Source organism: Galeopterus variegatus, unplaced genomic scaffold (assembly GCF_000696425.1).
Source record: "Galeopterus variegatus unplaced genomic scaffold, G_variegatus-3.0.2 Scaffold1321, whole genome shotgun sequence".
In the NCBI taxonomy this organism is placed as follows: domain Eukaryota; kingdom Metazoa; phylum Chordata; class Mammalia; order Dermoptera; family Cynocephalidae; genus Galeopterus; species Galeopterus variegatus.
In genome coordinates this window covers 221,648-239,510 of record NW_007727432.1, presented here as the reverse complement: position 1 = coordinate 239,510, position 17,863 = coordinate 221,648, and the positions used below count along the sequence as shown (strand labels likewise).

At 42.2% G+C, this 17,863-nt stretch overlaps 1 protein-coding gene across 1 annotated transcript in view; it reads right to left on the bottom strand.

Moving 5' to 3' along the window:
- The window catches only part of AMOT (angiomotin), a 63,414-nt gene extending 45,808 nt beyond the window's left edge, over window positions 1–17,606 (bottom strand). Inside the window, exons 1-4 of the mRNA XM_008576263.1 lie at window positions 17,304–17,606; window positions 9,546–9,623; window positions 3,135–3,283; window positions 327–1,260 (exon numbers count right to left, since the gene is read on the bottom strand). Coding sequence (XP_008574485.1) covers window positions 327–1,198 — 872 coding nt within the window. The 5' untranslated portion in view covers window positions 1,199–1,260; window positions 3,135–3,283; window positions 9,546–9,623; window positions 17,304–17,606. The remainder of the gene's footprint in view (window positions 1–326; window positions 1,261–3,134; window positions 3,284–9,545; window positions 9,624–17,303) is intronic.
- Between the last annotated feature and the right edge of the window lie 257 nt (window positions 17,607–17,863).

The window sequence follows — 17,863 nt, the reverse complement described above, 5'->3', positions numbered from 1 at the left end:
CACAAGAAGAGAAACACTGATCCTTCCTTCAATATCCCAGGAGACAGGATAGTAAATTGCTGCTGAAATCAAGATTTGGTCTCCTGTTCCTCCACTAGGCAAATGACGCCATGCTCAACCTATAAAGTCAAGGGAATGTTAATGCAGTGCTGATTATGGCTGAACAGGCTACGGATTATGGCAATTTACTAAGCCAGGGGTCAGCCATGCATTGCAGTTTGTTATACCAAACACCTGCCCATTCCTTCCCCTAAGATTCCCAACACACAGCAAAAGAAGCCGGTTGGGGATGAGGTCAGGAAATGACAGAAAGGGAACTCTCTTACCTGGCTGCTCCATACTCAGGGGGATGCTGATACCTCATCAGTTGCCCCTCTGTTCTCCCTGGCTGGTTCAGGCGATGCTCACTATAGAAGTGCCCTGGCTCTTGGGGCTTGCACACTACAGACTGGGATGGCATGCCCTTGAAGGGATACTCTGGTGGGGGGCCTCGGTGTTCCATGCCCTTCAGGCTATGCTGGTTGGGAGGTGGCCCTTGGGCCTTGTAGAATTCACTGGAACTTGTGGGATTCTTGTAGTGGTCATTGGGTTGTGGTGGGGAGAGGGGAGCGCTGGTAACAGGTGGATGGGCCTTAACTCCACTGGTGGCCAGTGACATCTGCATTAGTCGTTCACTCAGGGAGCGGACATGCCCTTGCTTAAGGTCTCTGAGTCCTTCATCCTGGTGCATCTTCCCAGGATTGAGCCGCTGAACTGATGGGCGTCCCTCAGTCCTCATCTTCTGGTTGGTGACTCCGGTGACATAGAAGGCAGCTCCAACACTGGCATGCTGCTGGCCCCGAAAGTACTGGGACTGGACCTTGGCTTCTTCATAGGTTGGGAGTTCTTCATTATTCTGCATTCGAGGGGATAGCTGCTTCTCCATGATGATGTTTTCTGACTGGATTTCCTGGCCCTGGGGTTCTTGCCGAGCAGCATGAGCCACAAGCTGCTGGTGGTGGTCTTGGGGAGTCAACACATCATTCTGAGGGCCTAGGTTCCCACTCCCACTAGGAAATGGAGGGCCATTCCCTGTGGCTTGCTGGTGTATGGCAAGCAGGCTGCGATTCTCACTAGGGTTGCCATAGCGAAGCTGCTCTTGTAGCAGACGCTGCAATACTGTGGTTCCTCCACTTGGCTGCTCTTCAGAATTTCTCATCTCTATTGCTGGTGGTGCCTTGTGAAGAGAGAGAGAAATTGGGCACCTGGGCTGCCCTTGACCTGGGAAGGGGAAACAGGAAGCTTTACACCCAGTTGACGGATAAATCAGTCCTCTAAAGAAAATGGGTATTTGGGGATGAGGATTTCACTGCAGAAACAAAGTAGAGATTGAATCTAGAATTAATAGATTAATGCGTGATTAATCTATTGGTGATTCCTGGCTCTAGCATTGATATGATGAGGAACTGGGAGGCATAAGAGCCCTGTTTCCTTTCTCACTTTTAGCATGAGTTAAATATTCAATCTTGTCTTAACTTCTAAGAGGACTGGGGAAACCTGAAACAGTCAAGCAGGGTGACCAGAGTGGGCAATTTTCCAAGGTTCTTACTCACAGAGTTCATCTTTCTGTATTCTATTTCAATTAAAAATATAAATCTTATGGCTGTGGAGATGGGGGCAGGACATTGGGGAAAGTTACCCTATAGACAGGAATTGTAAAACAGTTCAACATGTGAAGAGAGCTATTAAATGCTAAATAAAAAATGTCAAATAAAAGGTGAGGAGAGCTTAACTTACATCAGATAGCAATAATTATTCCTGCCTTGATGAAAACCTTTTCCTCTGATCTCATAAGACTCTGAAACATCTTTTTAAAAAATCCTTTTTTGTATTGTCCATTTTGGCTGTTCCTTGGCTTAATAAGAGAAGGACTTGGGATATTATTACTGACAAGGTTTCTCTTTCAGCCTTCCAGGAATAATCATTGAGATTTGTTGTTGTTGTTGGGTAGGAGGAGCTTAAAAGGGAAGCCTCTTTCATTTGAAGTGTGCCTCTGACAACATTTAGAAATTGAAAAATAAAAAAGGTCATCCTCTGTAATTGTCATATCCCCACCAACACCAATTCTTCTAAGGAAGGAATATGGGTTCAGTGAAGCAGATATCAGTAGTATGACAACTCAAGTTTCAAATTTTAATCATGCTACTGATTCGCAGGGTAAACTAAACAATTGACTCCTCTTTTCTTGACTCCTATTTTCCCATCTGAAAAACGAGTGAGAGGTGACACCCCCACCCCTCTGTCTCAGCCCTGTATAGTGCACACAAACTCATTTGAGACTCAAAATTTATTTAGAATCTGTCATGTTGAGTGCTGCGATTAAATACTAATATTCAATAACGAAACTTTCACTCTAAAGATCTTAAGTAACTGGTGGAGAATGGACATGATGTCAAACACAAAAGTCACAAGAAAGGTCAACTTAACCAGACTCAGGTTTCTAGATAAGAACTCTGGAACTCTGGCACCCAGACTCTTATTACTACAATATTAAGCGGCCTCCGATCTCTCTAGAAATATGAACTGCTTTCCTTCAGTCATGCACGGAGTGAGCTAGAGTATGGGTATGGTGGATGGAGAAGGGCCATCTTCTCTCCTTTCTCACTTCTTGATAGTTACTGCTACCTGGTTTACAGTTGTGCTACTAAGCAGCTGGACCCCACAGTTAACCCTCCAAAGATCCTTTGTAAATACCATTCATCATATTTTGTTGGGAAATGCACACCAATGGGCTGAGCAACTTTGCCCTCTAGTCTCCTTCCCCTCCCTCCCTGTGACCCTCCAGGACTCCTGTATTTGAACTGCCAAATTGGGATTGTCAGATAGGCTGACAAACCATAACATACAAATCTCTTTTGGTGCCTGAAACTACAGAGATGACTACCAAACTACCTGTCCTCTCTCAAAAAGTGGAAAGAGGAACATGCACGGTTAAAACAAAATCACTTCCAATCCCTCCTGCAAGACAGGGGAGTGTGGACACTGAGCTGCCCCTGACCCCGAATAGCACACCACCCCCTCCCAGGCCATGCCCGGCCCACCCAGCAAGCAAACAGGCACACGCGCACACACACGCACACGCCGATGGTGCATACCTATTTCTGCTTTCTTTTAGGCTTAAAGCCTTGATCAGGATAGGGAATTCTTGCTTATGAGCAGCTCCAGAAACCGCAACGGCAGATTCCCTCTCCCCTAACACTCAGGTTCAGGGTAAGCGCCGCCAAGAGTCCAACCACTGGTCACTCTGAAATGTTTAGGAGGGGGAGGGAGGGAGAAATAAAAACGTCGTTTCTATTTTGCCACCAATGGCCAGCAGTTAACCAAACCAGTCCTTCCACGGGAATGACTTGTCCTCCCCTGGTGCTTGGCTTTTAAATGAGTGTCAGAGTCCATCTCCTCTAGGGCAGAAAAGAGACCTCACTGTCCAGCAGCTGTGTTCAGGAGGTCAGGCCAGTTTCCAGGTGATGGAAATGTGCAAGTCTGAGGCTGGAAAGGAGTGTTCTGTTCTAGCCTCACAGCCCTGGAAAGCCACTGCTTCCATTCCCAGTTGGAATGGTCGATGATGACAAATGCCGTAACTACTGTTACCTTTAGTATGCAGCCTTTACATTGCATGTTAGTGAGGCTCACTGCCCCACGTCCCAGAAGGGAAGGTCGTCATGATAAGGTAGGTTTCTGGTCAAATACAGAACACTCAATGAGGCTCCCAATTTGACTGCCTGAGCCTCAGATGGGCAGAAGAAAAAAACAAAATTTCTTTTCAATGAAGTCATGAAATATTTATTGCATAGAGATTATTCCAGACATTTGCCAGCCTCATACTAGACACAATGAGGGATACAAAAACACACAAAATAGAGTTCCTGCCCTCATGGAGCTTACAATCTGATCATCTGATTGATGGTCCATCCATTCTTGCAGGAGCAAGAAAGTTGACTGCCCTTCTCAACACAGAGCAGCAACCCTTCTCCAGCAGAAGATGCTTCCACATGCTTTTCAGAACTTCCAGTGCCTCAGCAAAAAGAAACCACCAGATTCACATTTATACAGGCTAGATGCAAACGTCCAATAGAGATGGAATTGAGATGGTCCTCATTTGTAATCTCTGCTTTGACCCTCTGAAAAGCTCTGCAGGTCATACCACAATGATTATAAAACTCAGGAGAGTTTGTGTTTAGGTGAGATGTACATAAACCACATTCCTATCTTCTGTCCCAGCCTAGCCATGACTCACTCATCACACTTAAAGGAAAGGCTTTAAACTGCACCAAGGACTCCATTTGAGTCGCAAGGCAATGCAAAGGAAGCACACAAACGTCTCTGTATTTTGGGAGCATGTCCAAATCATTCAAGTTTAAAAAAAATAAATCCACAAAACCACATAGTGATTAATTTAACATTATTTCCTTGCAATGTTGCCAAAAATAAAGTGAACAGATATAAACTGAACAAACACGGAAATTTGTCTTTCCATCTTGTTTTGGCCCAACACATAATCATGATCAAAGTAAAATCGTCTCCAATCTGCAGGGTTATTATTTTAGGGTGTCTCTCCCAATTTCAAAGCAGAGGAACAACTTCTAATTGGAATCAAAGTTGGACTGTTAACAGAACTATGGTAAATAACCACCATGCTTCTATTGTGCAATTCTGAACAAAACATTTGTCTTTATTTTCAACTGAAACACCAGAAAACAGCCCAAGGCTTTATGCTTGAGTCCCTGGAGAGAAACCACCATACGATTCTTTTTCAGTACTATTTAGATTCTTCATGTCAATTTTGACTGGCTTTCTCTGGACACCCAGCTCCTCATTGAGAAAACCTTACTTGTCCAAAGACTTACTCTGTTCTGTTGATTTTGTCCTCTCTCCTTCATATCCTTTTCAAAACCCAAATCACTTTATGTCAACTGGACATAGACTGTTCCCTCACCCCCACCTCTGGCCGTTTTTGTTTCTGTTTAAAAGAGGAAAAGAAATCAGCCTAAGAAAAAAGCTCTGTGGAGTCTTCTCCAGTTTAGTTTTGTTTTGTTTTGTTTTGTTTTGTTTTGTTTTCTTAAAGAGCTTATGTTCATCTACATGTCAAGAGTGACCTAAGGAGGAAAACACTACTCCATTTATTTATTAGAGAAAGGAAAGAAAAAGATTCCTTGCCTCATGCACAAGAATTAAAATACTGCCCACAGCTTTAATCATGACACTCACTACCAGGGGTCTGACATCAACTTCAATCAATAAAATAACCTTGTTTCTCCTGAACACACAGAATGTCCTGGAGGATGTTTGATAGGGGAAGAAAGGATGTCTGTGGTTCTGTCTTACAAAATGCAATTTGAATCTATATATTCAACTCCTCTGTCACAACAGGGCAGCAAGGCCAAGCTCAGTCTTTCTCCATTTGCAGTCATTGGCCTCTCCCAGTATACCTGAGAGGCTGAGCCAAAACACATTAGTGAGAGCCGGAATGTTTCTCAAGGCAAGTCCCAGAACACCAACATTACAAGGTGGCCAGGACAGACCAAATTCTCACCCTTCAAATACATTTTGCAATATGCCTATACGATCTTCTTTCGATCCCTTCTTCTCCCCTCCTTCTCCCATTCTGCCCCCACCCCTCACTCCACCAACCAGGATGAGGAATCTACGTCTAGCAAACCTGTTTCTCTGCTAAATAAATCTTGGTCAACTTGTTTCATACAATTTTACTTGCAGCTAAATGGAAAGGAGCCAGTTCAAAGTTTTCCCTGTAACTATGTGCATGTATTTGTGCATAAAACACACACACACACACACACACACACACACACACACACACAGAGCACAACCTCTCACAGGAAGCGAGAGGCCCCAGTGAAATCTCATGTCCTCTCAGGGTGGTCTATAGGAAGTGTCCTAAAGAACATCTTTCCCAACGGTCTTGCAACCCAGGATACTAACTCACTTCCTTTGGGAGATAAGAAACAATGGTCCTTTTGCAGGTTATCCCTAAACTTATAATGAGTAATGGGTAGGCAGTAAATGCATCATGGTTGAGAGCTGGGCCTACGGTCACACTACCCAAGCTCAAATCCTGGATCTATGGCTTCCTAACTGACCTTGCACATGTCTCTTGACCTCTCAAGTCTCAATTTCATCACCGACAAAATAGGAATAACAGTGCTTATACCTCACAGGGTTGTTAGAAATATTAAGGAGGGAGGTAATTCATGCAAAGTGCTAAGCACAGAGACTAGCACATAGTAAGGGGTCAATCAAAGTTAGCTATTACTGCTATTATTATTTCAAAGTAGCCTTTTTCTAGAAGACTACAGCAATTTTATGAAAAAGGATTGTTTTTCTAAAAACCTTTATTTGCAACTCAGTCTTTTGGGCAAGGGTCCTTAGATCATCAAAGACCAGAACTAGAAAGACTCTTGGGAGACCACTGAGTGGCCCAACTCCCTTTCTAAGATGCCAGAGCCTCAAAGAGGCCAGAGGCAGGACCAGATGCAGGTTTTATAACTCCTTGGGCAAGAGCTCTTCCCACTACAACACATTATCTAGCATTATTAGCTTATACACAGAAGACACTTCATAAATATTTAATAATTGAATTGACCCTGGTTTTAAAAGACTGTAAACCTGGCTTAATGCTACCATCAATTTTCTTGTTCCATTGTAAATAAAATGTTAATGGTAGGAGGAAAAATTCAAAGTGGTAAAAAGAAAGTGTTTATAGCTAGAAGTATAGCAGAAGGACCTTCCAAATCTCTCCTCTTCAGGGCAAGATGTGCAGGTAGATCAGAGAAAAACATGAACATCCACTGATCAGTGTTTCCAGCCCCCTGTTCTAGGTCTTGTCAACATCATACCAGAGTGGCCCCAACTCTTTGCTACAATCTCTACCTCTACCTATATTAGGCTGGAAAATTATTTTAAGAATCACAGCAAGTCTGTGGCATTTCTAAGTCTTACTAAGGATCAGCATAAGAGATCTATTTCTGAGACAGTGACCAAAGGCTTGGTCATTTTGGGTCTCAGTTTTACTTTGCTGTGCTCTGAAGCAATTAACTTGAACATTAATAGGCAGTAAAGGTGATCAGCCCTAAAACGGACATGAAGCAGTGAAATACTGTGTAGCAAGGAGAAATCTGTGGCTACCCCCTCTCTCCCACCCAGCACACACATTCACTCCTAGGGAGGACTAGAACATACCATCACATCCCACTTCATATTACCTCAGAAAATGTATAACTAAGGGGTCCATGAAATCAGATTGAGCATAAAATAAGAAAAGTTTAAGAGTATACCTAGAAACTGCCTGTTTTACCAATCTCCTGCCTCCAATGGCATACCACTCATTTTTATTTTTGTTTATACTTCATTTTACGAGTAATGTAAGCAAAGTTTGCAAATATTTATAATAAAGAAATAATCACTTTTAATCCCAGCATCTCAACCAAAACATTGTTAACATTATAGAGTATTTCCTTTAGTTTTTCCTATATGTATTTGCGTTTTTACAAAGCAATGAAACATTAATGTACGTATAATTTTGGATCCTGCATTTCACTTTATCATAAGCACTGTCTCCATATTGTGGCATAACTTCAAAACAAACCTTATAATAATGAGTGTATCAAGAGTCACTTACCCATTCTCCAATTATTAAGACATTTAAATTGCTTCCAATTTTGTGCTAGTCTAAATAATGTTACAAAAACATCTTTGTGATTTACCCTTTTTCAACATTGCAGATTGTTTCCTAATGACAGAATCCCAGAAGTGAAATTGATGGGTCAAGGATCATGAATGTTTTTAGACAATCCACTAAAAAATAAAACTAGCAAAAACACCAAAGCCCCATGAAATCTCTCTCTCATTTAATGAAAATTTCTCCTGCTCCCATTTTTCCACCAGGGCAGAGCAGAACTCCAGGGAGGGAAAGAAGCCAAGAGAAGCAGTGTAGTATCCTGGTGGCTTACGAAATGGCAGAGTGGAATGCAGGCTCCCCTGTGAATCCAGCTTGCATGCACTTGTCCCAAATTGCCATACGGCCAAGAAGCTAATTAGTAAAAGCATCAGGTGGGTGAGAACAGGTTCATGGCCTGTAATGGCTTATATCATCTTTCATTTTTGCCCTTGGACAGATCTGACAGTCAGCTTGAAGACATTCAGTTCTAGTGACCCAACCAGCTACATTCTGAGAACTCATTTGTTCGTTTTCAGATCCCAGTCTTCAATATCTTAAATGGGGATTTTGCTGTATAGAACTCAGCATACATGACCGAATGAGTTTGTGTGTCTACCTGTATTTTCAGCCCCAGTTAAGGTAGCACATTTAAGGTCAACCCTGTTTAATATTATATGACTAAAGGAACCTGTCTTCAATGGTCAATGTGTTATAGACAGAGGTTTATTGGCAAACCCGGCCATAAAAGTCATCTAGTCCTAAGGCAGGAGAGGCAATGGGCCAGAGCAGAAACACCAGGAGTTGCTTCCCTTGGCTGTTTAGCCAGAACTCTCAGAAAAGGGCACTTTTGCTTTCCACTTTCCCCTTGAAGGTTATTCCCTAAACCTTCTCCATCCTTCCCCCCGATGCTGCTCAATATAGAAAATTAATTCTCTCTTCTGTGTTCCTATTGGACTTTGTACACATCTCTATCACAGCACTTATCATAGCATATGTCCCACAAACATTTATTGAGCACCTACTATAGCTAGGCACTGTGCTAGGTAGGCCCTGGGGTGAAAAATAAATAAATAAATAAAACAAAGCCCAGTCCTCAAGGAGCTCCCAGTCAAGCAGAGAAGGCACAATCCAATGGTAATACAGAAGACTCTGCAAAAGATTCTGGGCTATCTGAAATAGCTTCCTAGAGAGGAAAAAAAGCTATGAGCTGAGTAGAAGACAGAGAATTTGGTTACCAACTTGACGTCAAAGATAGGCTGAGATATATCTTTAGAAGTCATTAGCATAGTTAAGGTCATATGAGGGGGCTGGGCCATATAGAGCAGGAATGGAACAGAACCAAAAATGAAACTAAGGTAAACCTCTGGGGAAAAAAAGTGATCACTCAAAGGCCAGGCACTCTGCACATGTCAGAGTGACAGAATTTTGTTTTATTTACCCCATGGCTTCACACCCTGCCCCCCGCCCCCCAATATACCTTCAATCTAGACCTTGGAATACACTGCTCCAGGGACAAAAGTCCCAGCTGCAATGTAGAGAGAAAAAAAGTTAATTCTCGCCTTTTAAGCTTCCAAGTGCCCAGACAGAAATCACTGTTACGGATTGAGCCAGAAATGGAAATAGAAGTTGCTAGACTATGAGATTTTAGAGGGCATGGGCTGGGGGCTTGATTTCTCACTGTATCTGCCCCAACACCTAAAACATTAAGTGGTACACACAATGTGCTTAATAACGGTATATCGACCGAGTAACAATTTCCCAGACTTTGCTTAGCGGCAACGGCAGAAGAAAAGGAATGAAAGACATGGAATAACAATAATAATAATACCATTACCTTTAGTTTCTCAGCCTTCCTTCTAAGGAGACAAAAGCTCTTTCACTTCTGTTATCTTATTTGTCCTTCTCAGCAGCTCTGTACGGAAACAAAGACAGATGTGATTAATTCCATTTTACAAATGGAGAAGCTCAAATCCAGAACAGATAGCTAATGATAACAAACTTGACCAGGGTTTCACTGCTGCTCACTGATAGGGCCAGGATCAGAACCCAGGTCTCGTGACTTCCTGCCCTGTGCTCAGCTGTAAGACACAACCCTCTAAAGAATTGCCTCTCCAGTTTTTAAAAGGACAGTTCACAAGAGAAATTCATTAGGAAAGCAAACTCCCTCGGCACTCCAACAGTACCTTAAGCTAGCAAGTGTGCTGCATCTAGAAGAAAATATCTAAGACGTTTGTTTCCCCATGCCAGCACTGGGGCAACTAAATGTATTCCCAGCAGGGCTCTGCTAACATCACTGGGAGCTCCCTGTTTTGCTGTACCCCTTTTGAAGGGAGCCTCATCTGCCTTTGGTATGGTTTTGTGTCTGAGTGGGGCTCAGGTGCTGCCTGCAGGTGTGGCATGGAACAGGTGCATGGACAGGAGCCAGCGGTTCATATCTTCATACCGAAGGCCCTGAGTCACTCTCCAAAGGCAGAAGGCAGCCCCTCCTCCTGCTGTGGACTTGCATGCACCGGGAACCTGTCCTGAGGTGCCATTGCAAAATTGAATCTAGACCCTGTCTTCCCAAGAAGGACTAGGGTGAGATCAGTTAAACCACAAACCATTTAACCAAGCCACCTTTCTCACTCACAGAAATTAGTGTCAGCACAAGGGCATGGCAGCAGGGAGCAAGTTTACAGAATGACCGTTCCCTACAAGTTGTGGGGAAAAAGGAGGATCACACAGACCCATATTACATATTTAGCTACAGAGCATTTACTCTATTGCAAATAGCCCTGAAACCTGAGGAACAAGTACTCATACTCCTTAAAAAGATGGGAGTACAGTAGAAAGAACCTGCTAGGAATACTGCACTCCTGTTCCCACCATAACCCCTCTCTTCAGGCTGCCAAGGAGAACCTGGTCACAAAAAGCACCAGGTCAGAAAATTCATCACGTTCCCCTAAAGGAAACCTAACTGGCAGCCTGAGGCAGACAGAATGTTGTTCTTGGGGGTAAAGGGGGTCATCAAAATTTTCTTAGCTCCAAAAATTGTTTGCTAAAAAAAAAAAAACAATTTGCTTCCCCGCCCCCAAACACACACAGAAAACAGAAACTAATTGTAGAAGGAAAAAAAAAACAAAAAACAAATATTACCTTAATAAAATGGTTTATTGTATTTCTCCAACTCATATGGGAAACTCAAATTAATAAGCTTTGGTTTACAGCCCATGATCCAGAAAGTAAAACTGGCTACTAAACTAAAATGTGATCACTGTAGATAGAGTAAAACAAAAATCTGAACTGAAAACCTAAATGTAATAAAGAGAAAATTAGATTTCTTCAAAATAGGCAATCTAAATAATTTTCCCCATCTGTGATTTTTATCTTAGTTTGCTATCACATGGAAAAAATGTCACTAATTCAATGCAAATCCATGCCCCTTGAAAACAACCAAAATGAGTAAGGGATGTACTAATTAGCTTCCTAATGGGGAAGGTTTTAATTGAACTATTCTATAACAACCTTCATTAAAGTTTCCAGGGCAACTTCATAAAAGGATGTCAAACCTGGCCCATATTTGTATCCCTTTAAAAATAATTCTCAATACACAGAAACACAGAAAGCTGATTTCTCTTCAATGCTATTAACGCTCAGGCCACTACATTTTCTGATGTCAGCAATCCCCTTCCCACAAATATTCCAAGTATGCACCACCGTCATTCTCCTTTCAATTATGTGGTTTCTCTGCTCCTTTACTGATTGAGTCCAGGCCTCTGGGATAATGGGAAGCATGTGCAGGGAAAATATGCTCTTAAAAAACACATACATCAGTTTCATCTGCATTATACAGAGAGGGAGCAGATCATTTGTCCATATCAAAAGGATCAAAATGTGAAGTCTGCTATGGGATATATAAGGGAAAAAAAGATCAGCACCAATGTCTAAAACTGGGGGTGGGGGGAAGTTATTGTGATCTGAAGCAACACCAGCAAGAATAAGGGAGACTCCCCCTCCCCAAATCCACTCTTTCTAGCTTGGCCACATTTATATTTTATGTTTTCTTAATGTTGCTTTGGGGGGTATTTAAGTTCTGACATACACATGGAAATGAGCCACGAATTGTACAGCAAGCATAAATATACCATCATTAATAAAAACCAGCTGTGTATAAAACACTACAATGGCTGGATTTCAGTTGCTGGCTATCATCAGTATGTGTCACAAGCAAATATTACTCAAAACTTTCTCCCTTAAAACACACACACACACACACACACACACACATACAGAAATTTGCATTACTCTTTTTAATCATCTGGAGGAACTTCGAAGAACTCACTCATCTTTACGGCACATTCCAATTAATGTCTCTTTTTGAAGCTATTTTTCATCACCCTGGCAGACTCTAGAGTCCTCTTATTTGTACGTCAACTTACTACATAGTATGAAAATGTTTATTTTTTTTTTCAAAAAGCAGAGAGGGTCAATAATACAAATGTTGGGTCAATCCTATCATCAGTAAGGCAATGGGGCTCTAAAGGACACTGTACATCATAAGAGAGCAAAGCTCATTGAAAGTGAACACCTGCTCAGGACCCTATAATAAGCCTGCTTTGCCATCATGCAAACACCTTTCATCCAATGACCTCAAAACATGTGTCCAATATGAAGCATGCCTAAACACCTCTGTGAAGTATTAATATCCTTGCTTCCCAGAAGGGTAACTGAAGCTTAGAGCAGCTAATTCATTTATCCTTGGTCACATGGCAAGTCAGAGAGAGGTTGGACAGAGAAAACCAGATCCTGGCTTCAAGTCCCACAGGCAAATGATATTGCATGGACTTGGGGCAAGAGTGAAAGTGACTTTACAAACGTCAAGGCAAATCAACAGTGTTTTTTTTTAAAAGTTGATTTTCAATAATTGCCTTAGAAAATATTACCAAATTTATCCAACTGCATTTTCCCCATGAACATATATTACCAAAAAATGTCCCTGTACTTCACTTGGTACTTTCTAAGTACTAAAAACCCATACTTCAATTTTCTATTCCAGTTAGAGAAATTTAATCTAATTTATGATGAGCCACTGGTTCTCAGAAATGAATCCACCAAAAATTGGAGATCACGCATATGCTATACCTTCGTTATCAAAAGAAAATTGAAGGAACATGGGACTTAACTTTCACTACGTGGCGAAGACCTCAAACGAAGAATCCATTATGTGTAGGCCATTCTGCTACACCTGCATGTCTTTCATTTGTCCAAAATCCTCAGTTTCTTTGCTATTTTTTAATTTAATTTAAGCATATTATTTTTGAAGCTGTGAAACAAGCATATCTGTGCAATCCCACTTCTCCTTTCTCATTCTGGGGATTTCATAGTCTACCCAAATTTCTCTTGATGATGTATCATGATACAGTTATTTAAGATTCATTGCCAGTGATTTAGGATTTAGATAGAGTAAACGGTGGACCCTAATTTTTTTTTTTTGCTTTGCTTAAAAAGAATGGAGGGGGGGTAACAGGAGGTCAAAAGAGTAAAATTAACAGCCTGGCTAGATACATGAACTACCCCTAAATCACCAAAAGTGTTTAGGGATTACTTATTAAATCTGTTAGTCTCTCCTGGCATTCAAGTAACAAAAGGTATGGGATTCTCCACGTGTACTCAGTCGGGTTCCCTTACATAGGTTTAAAAGCTAAGCCTTAGGTGGGTTCTTATCTAAAAACAACGTTGTATATTCTTATGACCCTAACTATGTAAAATTCATGTTAGTACAAAAACAACGACTTGAAAAGAACTAGAAAAAAATGAAAGCAGGTGATCTGTTAGGATGATGGGATTCTTGATAAAGTTTTGGACAGGGTCTTAGCTTTTTAATTTGACGTTAAAATATAAAACACAGCACATTTATACTGATACATTCTTACAGGATTTTTTTTTTTTTTACATGATGACTACATAACTGTATTTCTACCAACTACTGCACCTCATTCTAGTAGCAATCACTCACATTCACACCAGATATTGAGGCCTAGGAAGAGAACCATAAACTATTGAGAACTGGCTCTCAAATCATCCTGTCTGACCCCCACAATTTAAAGTGGAGGAAACTTGCCAAGGGTGGTAAACCGAGTTAGAGTTGGGCCTAAAGCCCAGGTCCCTCTCACTAATAGAGTCACTAGGAAAGCTTATCATAGATCCTTAAATTTAAAACAGCATCAGTTGCCATGATTTACTAGCAACAATTTTCTGGATCATCGGGTTAGTCAAACACAATAGCTGGAAATAAAATATTTTATCTATATGGGGTGGATAGTCCCATCCTTAGACTTAGTCAATATCTATGAAGTCTGATTTATTTCCAGAAAGTAATACTAGCTCCCTTCTACAAGCAATTGTAAGCCAGGCCTAACATGGCCAGCATTATTACAAGCCAGAATGATTTAGACAATTAACTCCATCCCATATAACAAAGAGATTTCAAAGGCCAAATAATGGGCTTTGCTTAATTCAAGCAATAATTGTAACAATAAATTCTAATGTATTCCTTGATGCAATAAATATGCTTCTGTGAAGGCACAGTTATAGTGAATTTTTACATATCGAGTCATAGTTTATAGGCACTAAGGAAGCTAGCTCTTTCAAAGAAACCTGTTGTGGATTCTTTTATAAAGCAAATGACCTCCTATTTTCTTTCTTTTTCCTTTTTTTTTTTTATGTTCAAATTGTATGTGTTGTGTGTAGAAGGAGTGACTTCCCTCCTTTCTCTGGGTTGAAAGGGGTCAGAACCCCACCATGGAGGAGAGTAATGCAGGATGGCCAGCCTGGTTAATGCCCCCTTAGTTCCTGGGTCCAAATTCTAACCTTTGATTTGGGGGTGGGACCCTAGATTTTGGACCAAAGTCCACAGAGAGCAGCAAGGAATGAAAAGTAAGTAAGACTAAAGACAACACATTATAGTAAAACACCAACAAAAATTCCTGGGGACAGGAAATCAATGGATCACAATTCTAAACAAATTGATTTAGTCCCCTGCTAATTAACTTGTCAAGCAGATCTCTAAACCTACTGAATCCATGGGAGAAAGAGGTGATGTAACACAAGATTTAGAAACATTTACCCGTTTACCCTCCTAAAAAACTGGGCCACGACCACACATACCTCTCTCCACCCCTTTCAGTGGAGTTTAAGTTGAGCTTAATGGGTGCAAAGGACAATTTCCACCAGACAGTCCCTAAGAAAACTGTTATCATGCATTCCAAATGCTCAGTCTCCATGGAAGGGGTTACCTGGTTGAAAGCATTTCCCAAGAGGGAATATATCCTCTACTCCTTCTCACTGCTAACCACAACCACCCCGCTCCATCCCAAACTACACAAAACAACTTCTAACCATCCTGAGAACTTCAGGGGACTTTTTTCTGTGGTAAAGGAAAAGAAATGTTAAGAGAGGAGCAGGAGAGTGTGAGAAACTCCTCTTGTCTCTAAATGGAAAAAAAGGCCTTAAAAAGCTGGATCAAAGGAGGAAAGGGGGATGGGGGAGAAGGGCTGCTTAATTACAAAGACACTCTTTTAAAGAAGGCCCAGGCCCTGGGAGAGGGCTCTCAGGACGGGCACAGAAGCAGATGTACCCACTTAGAATTCTGGCACTCAATGGAAGCTCAAGGTCATAGCACCCATCCCTCTGCCTTCTGTTTAGACTGTTCTTAAAGCATTCTAGAGTCTGATTCTTTCTTTACAAAATTTCAGAAAAAGGAACTCCACAGAATGCCTTAGTTGTCCATTAGCCTACTGAATCCTACTGCATAAATCAGAAATGAGATTTTAATTTCCAAATCCAAAACAGTATTGAATACAAGTTTTTAAAATTCCCTTTCTCAAATCTTTTAAATAGGTAAACAGATCCACAACCTTCATGTAAAAGTTACTCTACATACAAGTGTGGTCAGAGGTTTACATCACATCTAGACCATGAAGTTAGAAAAAGCACTTTCAATTTTACAGAGCCACAGACTTTTCCAAAGAAAGAAGTAACTTAAAATGAAGCATGATGTAGTGCCAAAAAAGTGTCTGTAAATGATACCAGATAAACCCATACAGAATAGCTGGAACCTGAGTTATCATCTGTAAATAGATGCAACTACTCTACAACCACCTGGCTATTAAAATGTCCCAGGCCAGTTATAAAATGTAGTTTGGTCAGGCCAGCTTTTTTCTCCCAGCTGATCTGAAACACAATAGCCTTTAAAATTGTTGCCCTGTAACGTTCCTTTTCTACCTTTCTGCTTTCCTTTCCCCCATTAAAATCAATCAAAGAAATGATTTTAAAATATAAGTAAATAATTTGTTCCCAAATAAGCAATGGGTTAGGGATGTCTCTGTGATGGTTCTTTGAACACCACCATTCTTATAAGCTCGACACACTTTTCCAGTTGAAGGTAGGTAGGAGATGCATGAAAATGTATCCCATGTCCAAAATGGCATTTCAAACTATTCTTCACTACTAAATGAGGGTGCTGAAAAGTCTAACTGAGGAGGCTTCACAAAGGCTGGCCTGAGAAAGAACTTTTCACGAAGCCGAGCTAAAGGAGACAAATACTCTTAGCCCTTCATCACTGAAGATTTTGGTGACTAATTATCTTCCTCTTTGAATGGGAGAAGAGGGTTATATCCATACAAGTTTTAAACTGCCTCCTAACTTCCACCCTTCATGGCTGGGAGGGAGGAGAATGGAACTGAACATCCTAAGTTATCAGAAATTTGGGAAATTACTTTCTAAAACATATACTATAGAGATTGGAAATGCTGTTTCTCACACTTTCCCCTTCCTTTCTCATTTAATTGTGCTTAGTCCCTTGCTGTAAATTATTATATTATTAGTAACAATTTACTAGGGACTGCTCACAGTCTATAACCACTGTAATTTTCCCTCCCACTTTTCCTTCTCTTCCTTTCCATATAACCATGAAGTCCACCTTACTGTCGAAGCACCAAGGGACAGTGGCCCAGGCTTGGACCCTCAAGACACCTGCCTGATCTTGCCAAACTACTTACTAACGTATTTGGATCTCCCCCTCCTCACCACCACCACCAACACACACTGCGAAGAGTCGCCGTGTTGTGTTGTAGATTACTTTTAGACTTCAAAACTTTAAGAATTCATGGCCCTCGGGCTCAGGGAGTGTGAGCCCCCACCCCCAGCCTAAGCACTTAGGAGAAATCCATCTGGCTATATAAGATAAGCGCAGACATTCATGCTGGGCTAAATGTAGACCTCAGCTTACCTCGGGTCTTCAGTTCTTTATGTGATTAATTACCTAAAGACCTACAAGGACCCCAGGAGGCAAAGAAGTAGAAGTATCATTAAGCAGTGGTACCCACTAGCATCTTCTCGACGAAGTAGGATAGGAAAGGAGCGCACACTCTTTAACCGATTTAACTTGCTGCACATCCCAGAAAACTCATGGCCAGCTGCAAAAAAGCAGAACACACGGGCATCCCCACAGACATATATAGATCGACTCACTCACGCCGAGGGTACGATCAAGTTCATGCCACAATGCATTCCTGCCCCAGTTCCCCTCGAAAAGTAACCACGCGTCTCCTACCCCTGAAGGCTACGAAGACAAGGTGACGACTCTGCTCGCTCAAGTGGCTTCGGTCCCGGGCCGGCTGCCAGGGATGGGCAGGGGGGAAGCCCCAACTCCCGGCTGCTCCCCTCCTCGTTGCTCCGTCCGGACTCTCCTTGGTGGCAGTGGACAGTCAGGATACCGGGCCGGAGGGTGGAGCAGCGGATGGTCGGAGGCGAGACAGACTGAAGGTGGTGGTAGTGGGGGGAGGCGGTGAGAACTAAGAGAAGAGGAGGCGAAAGAGAGCGGAGATGGAGGAGCAATTCAGGGGGTCTACCAGGTTAGGCAGCCAGAAAGCTCCTCGGAAGGAAGGGGCGTGACTGCGATGAAGGCAGCTCCAGGGCGAGGGATGGGAGGTAGGGGAAGGGTACGAATGGGTGGCTTTTCTTCTTGCGGTGAGCGGCTAGGACCGCCCAGGAGCGGGGGGCGGACTAGGGAGGGAGGCGGAGTAGAGGGCGGGGAATGAAGGGCGGGAGCCTGCCCAGACCCTGGAAAGGGGTGGGGGGAGGCGCAGACGGGAGGCGGAGCCGGGAGGCGGG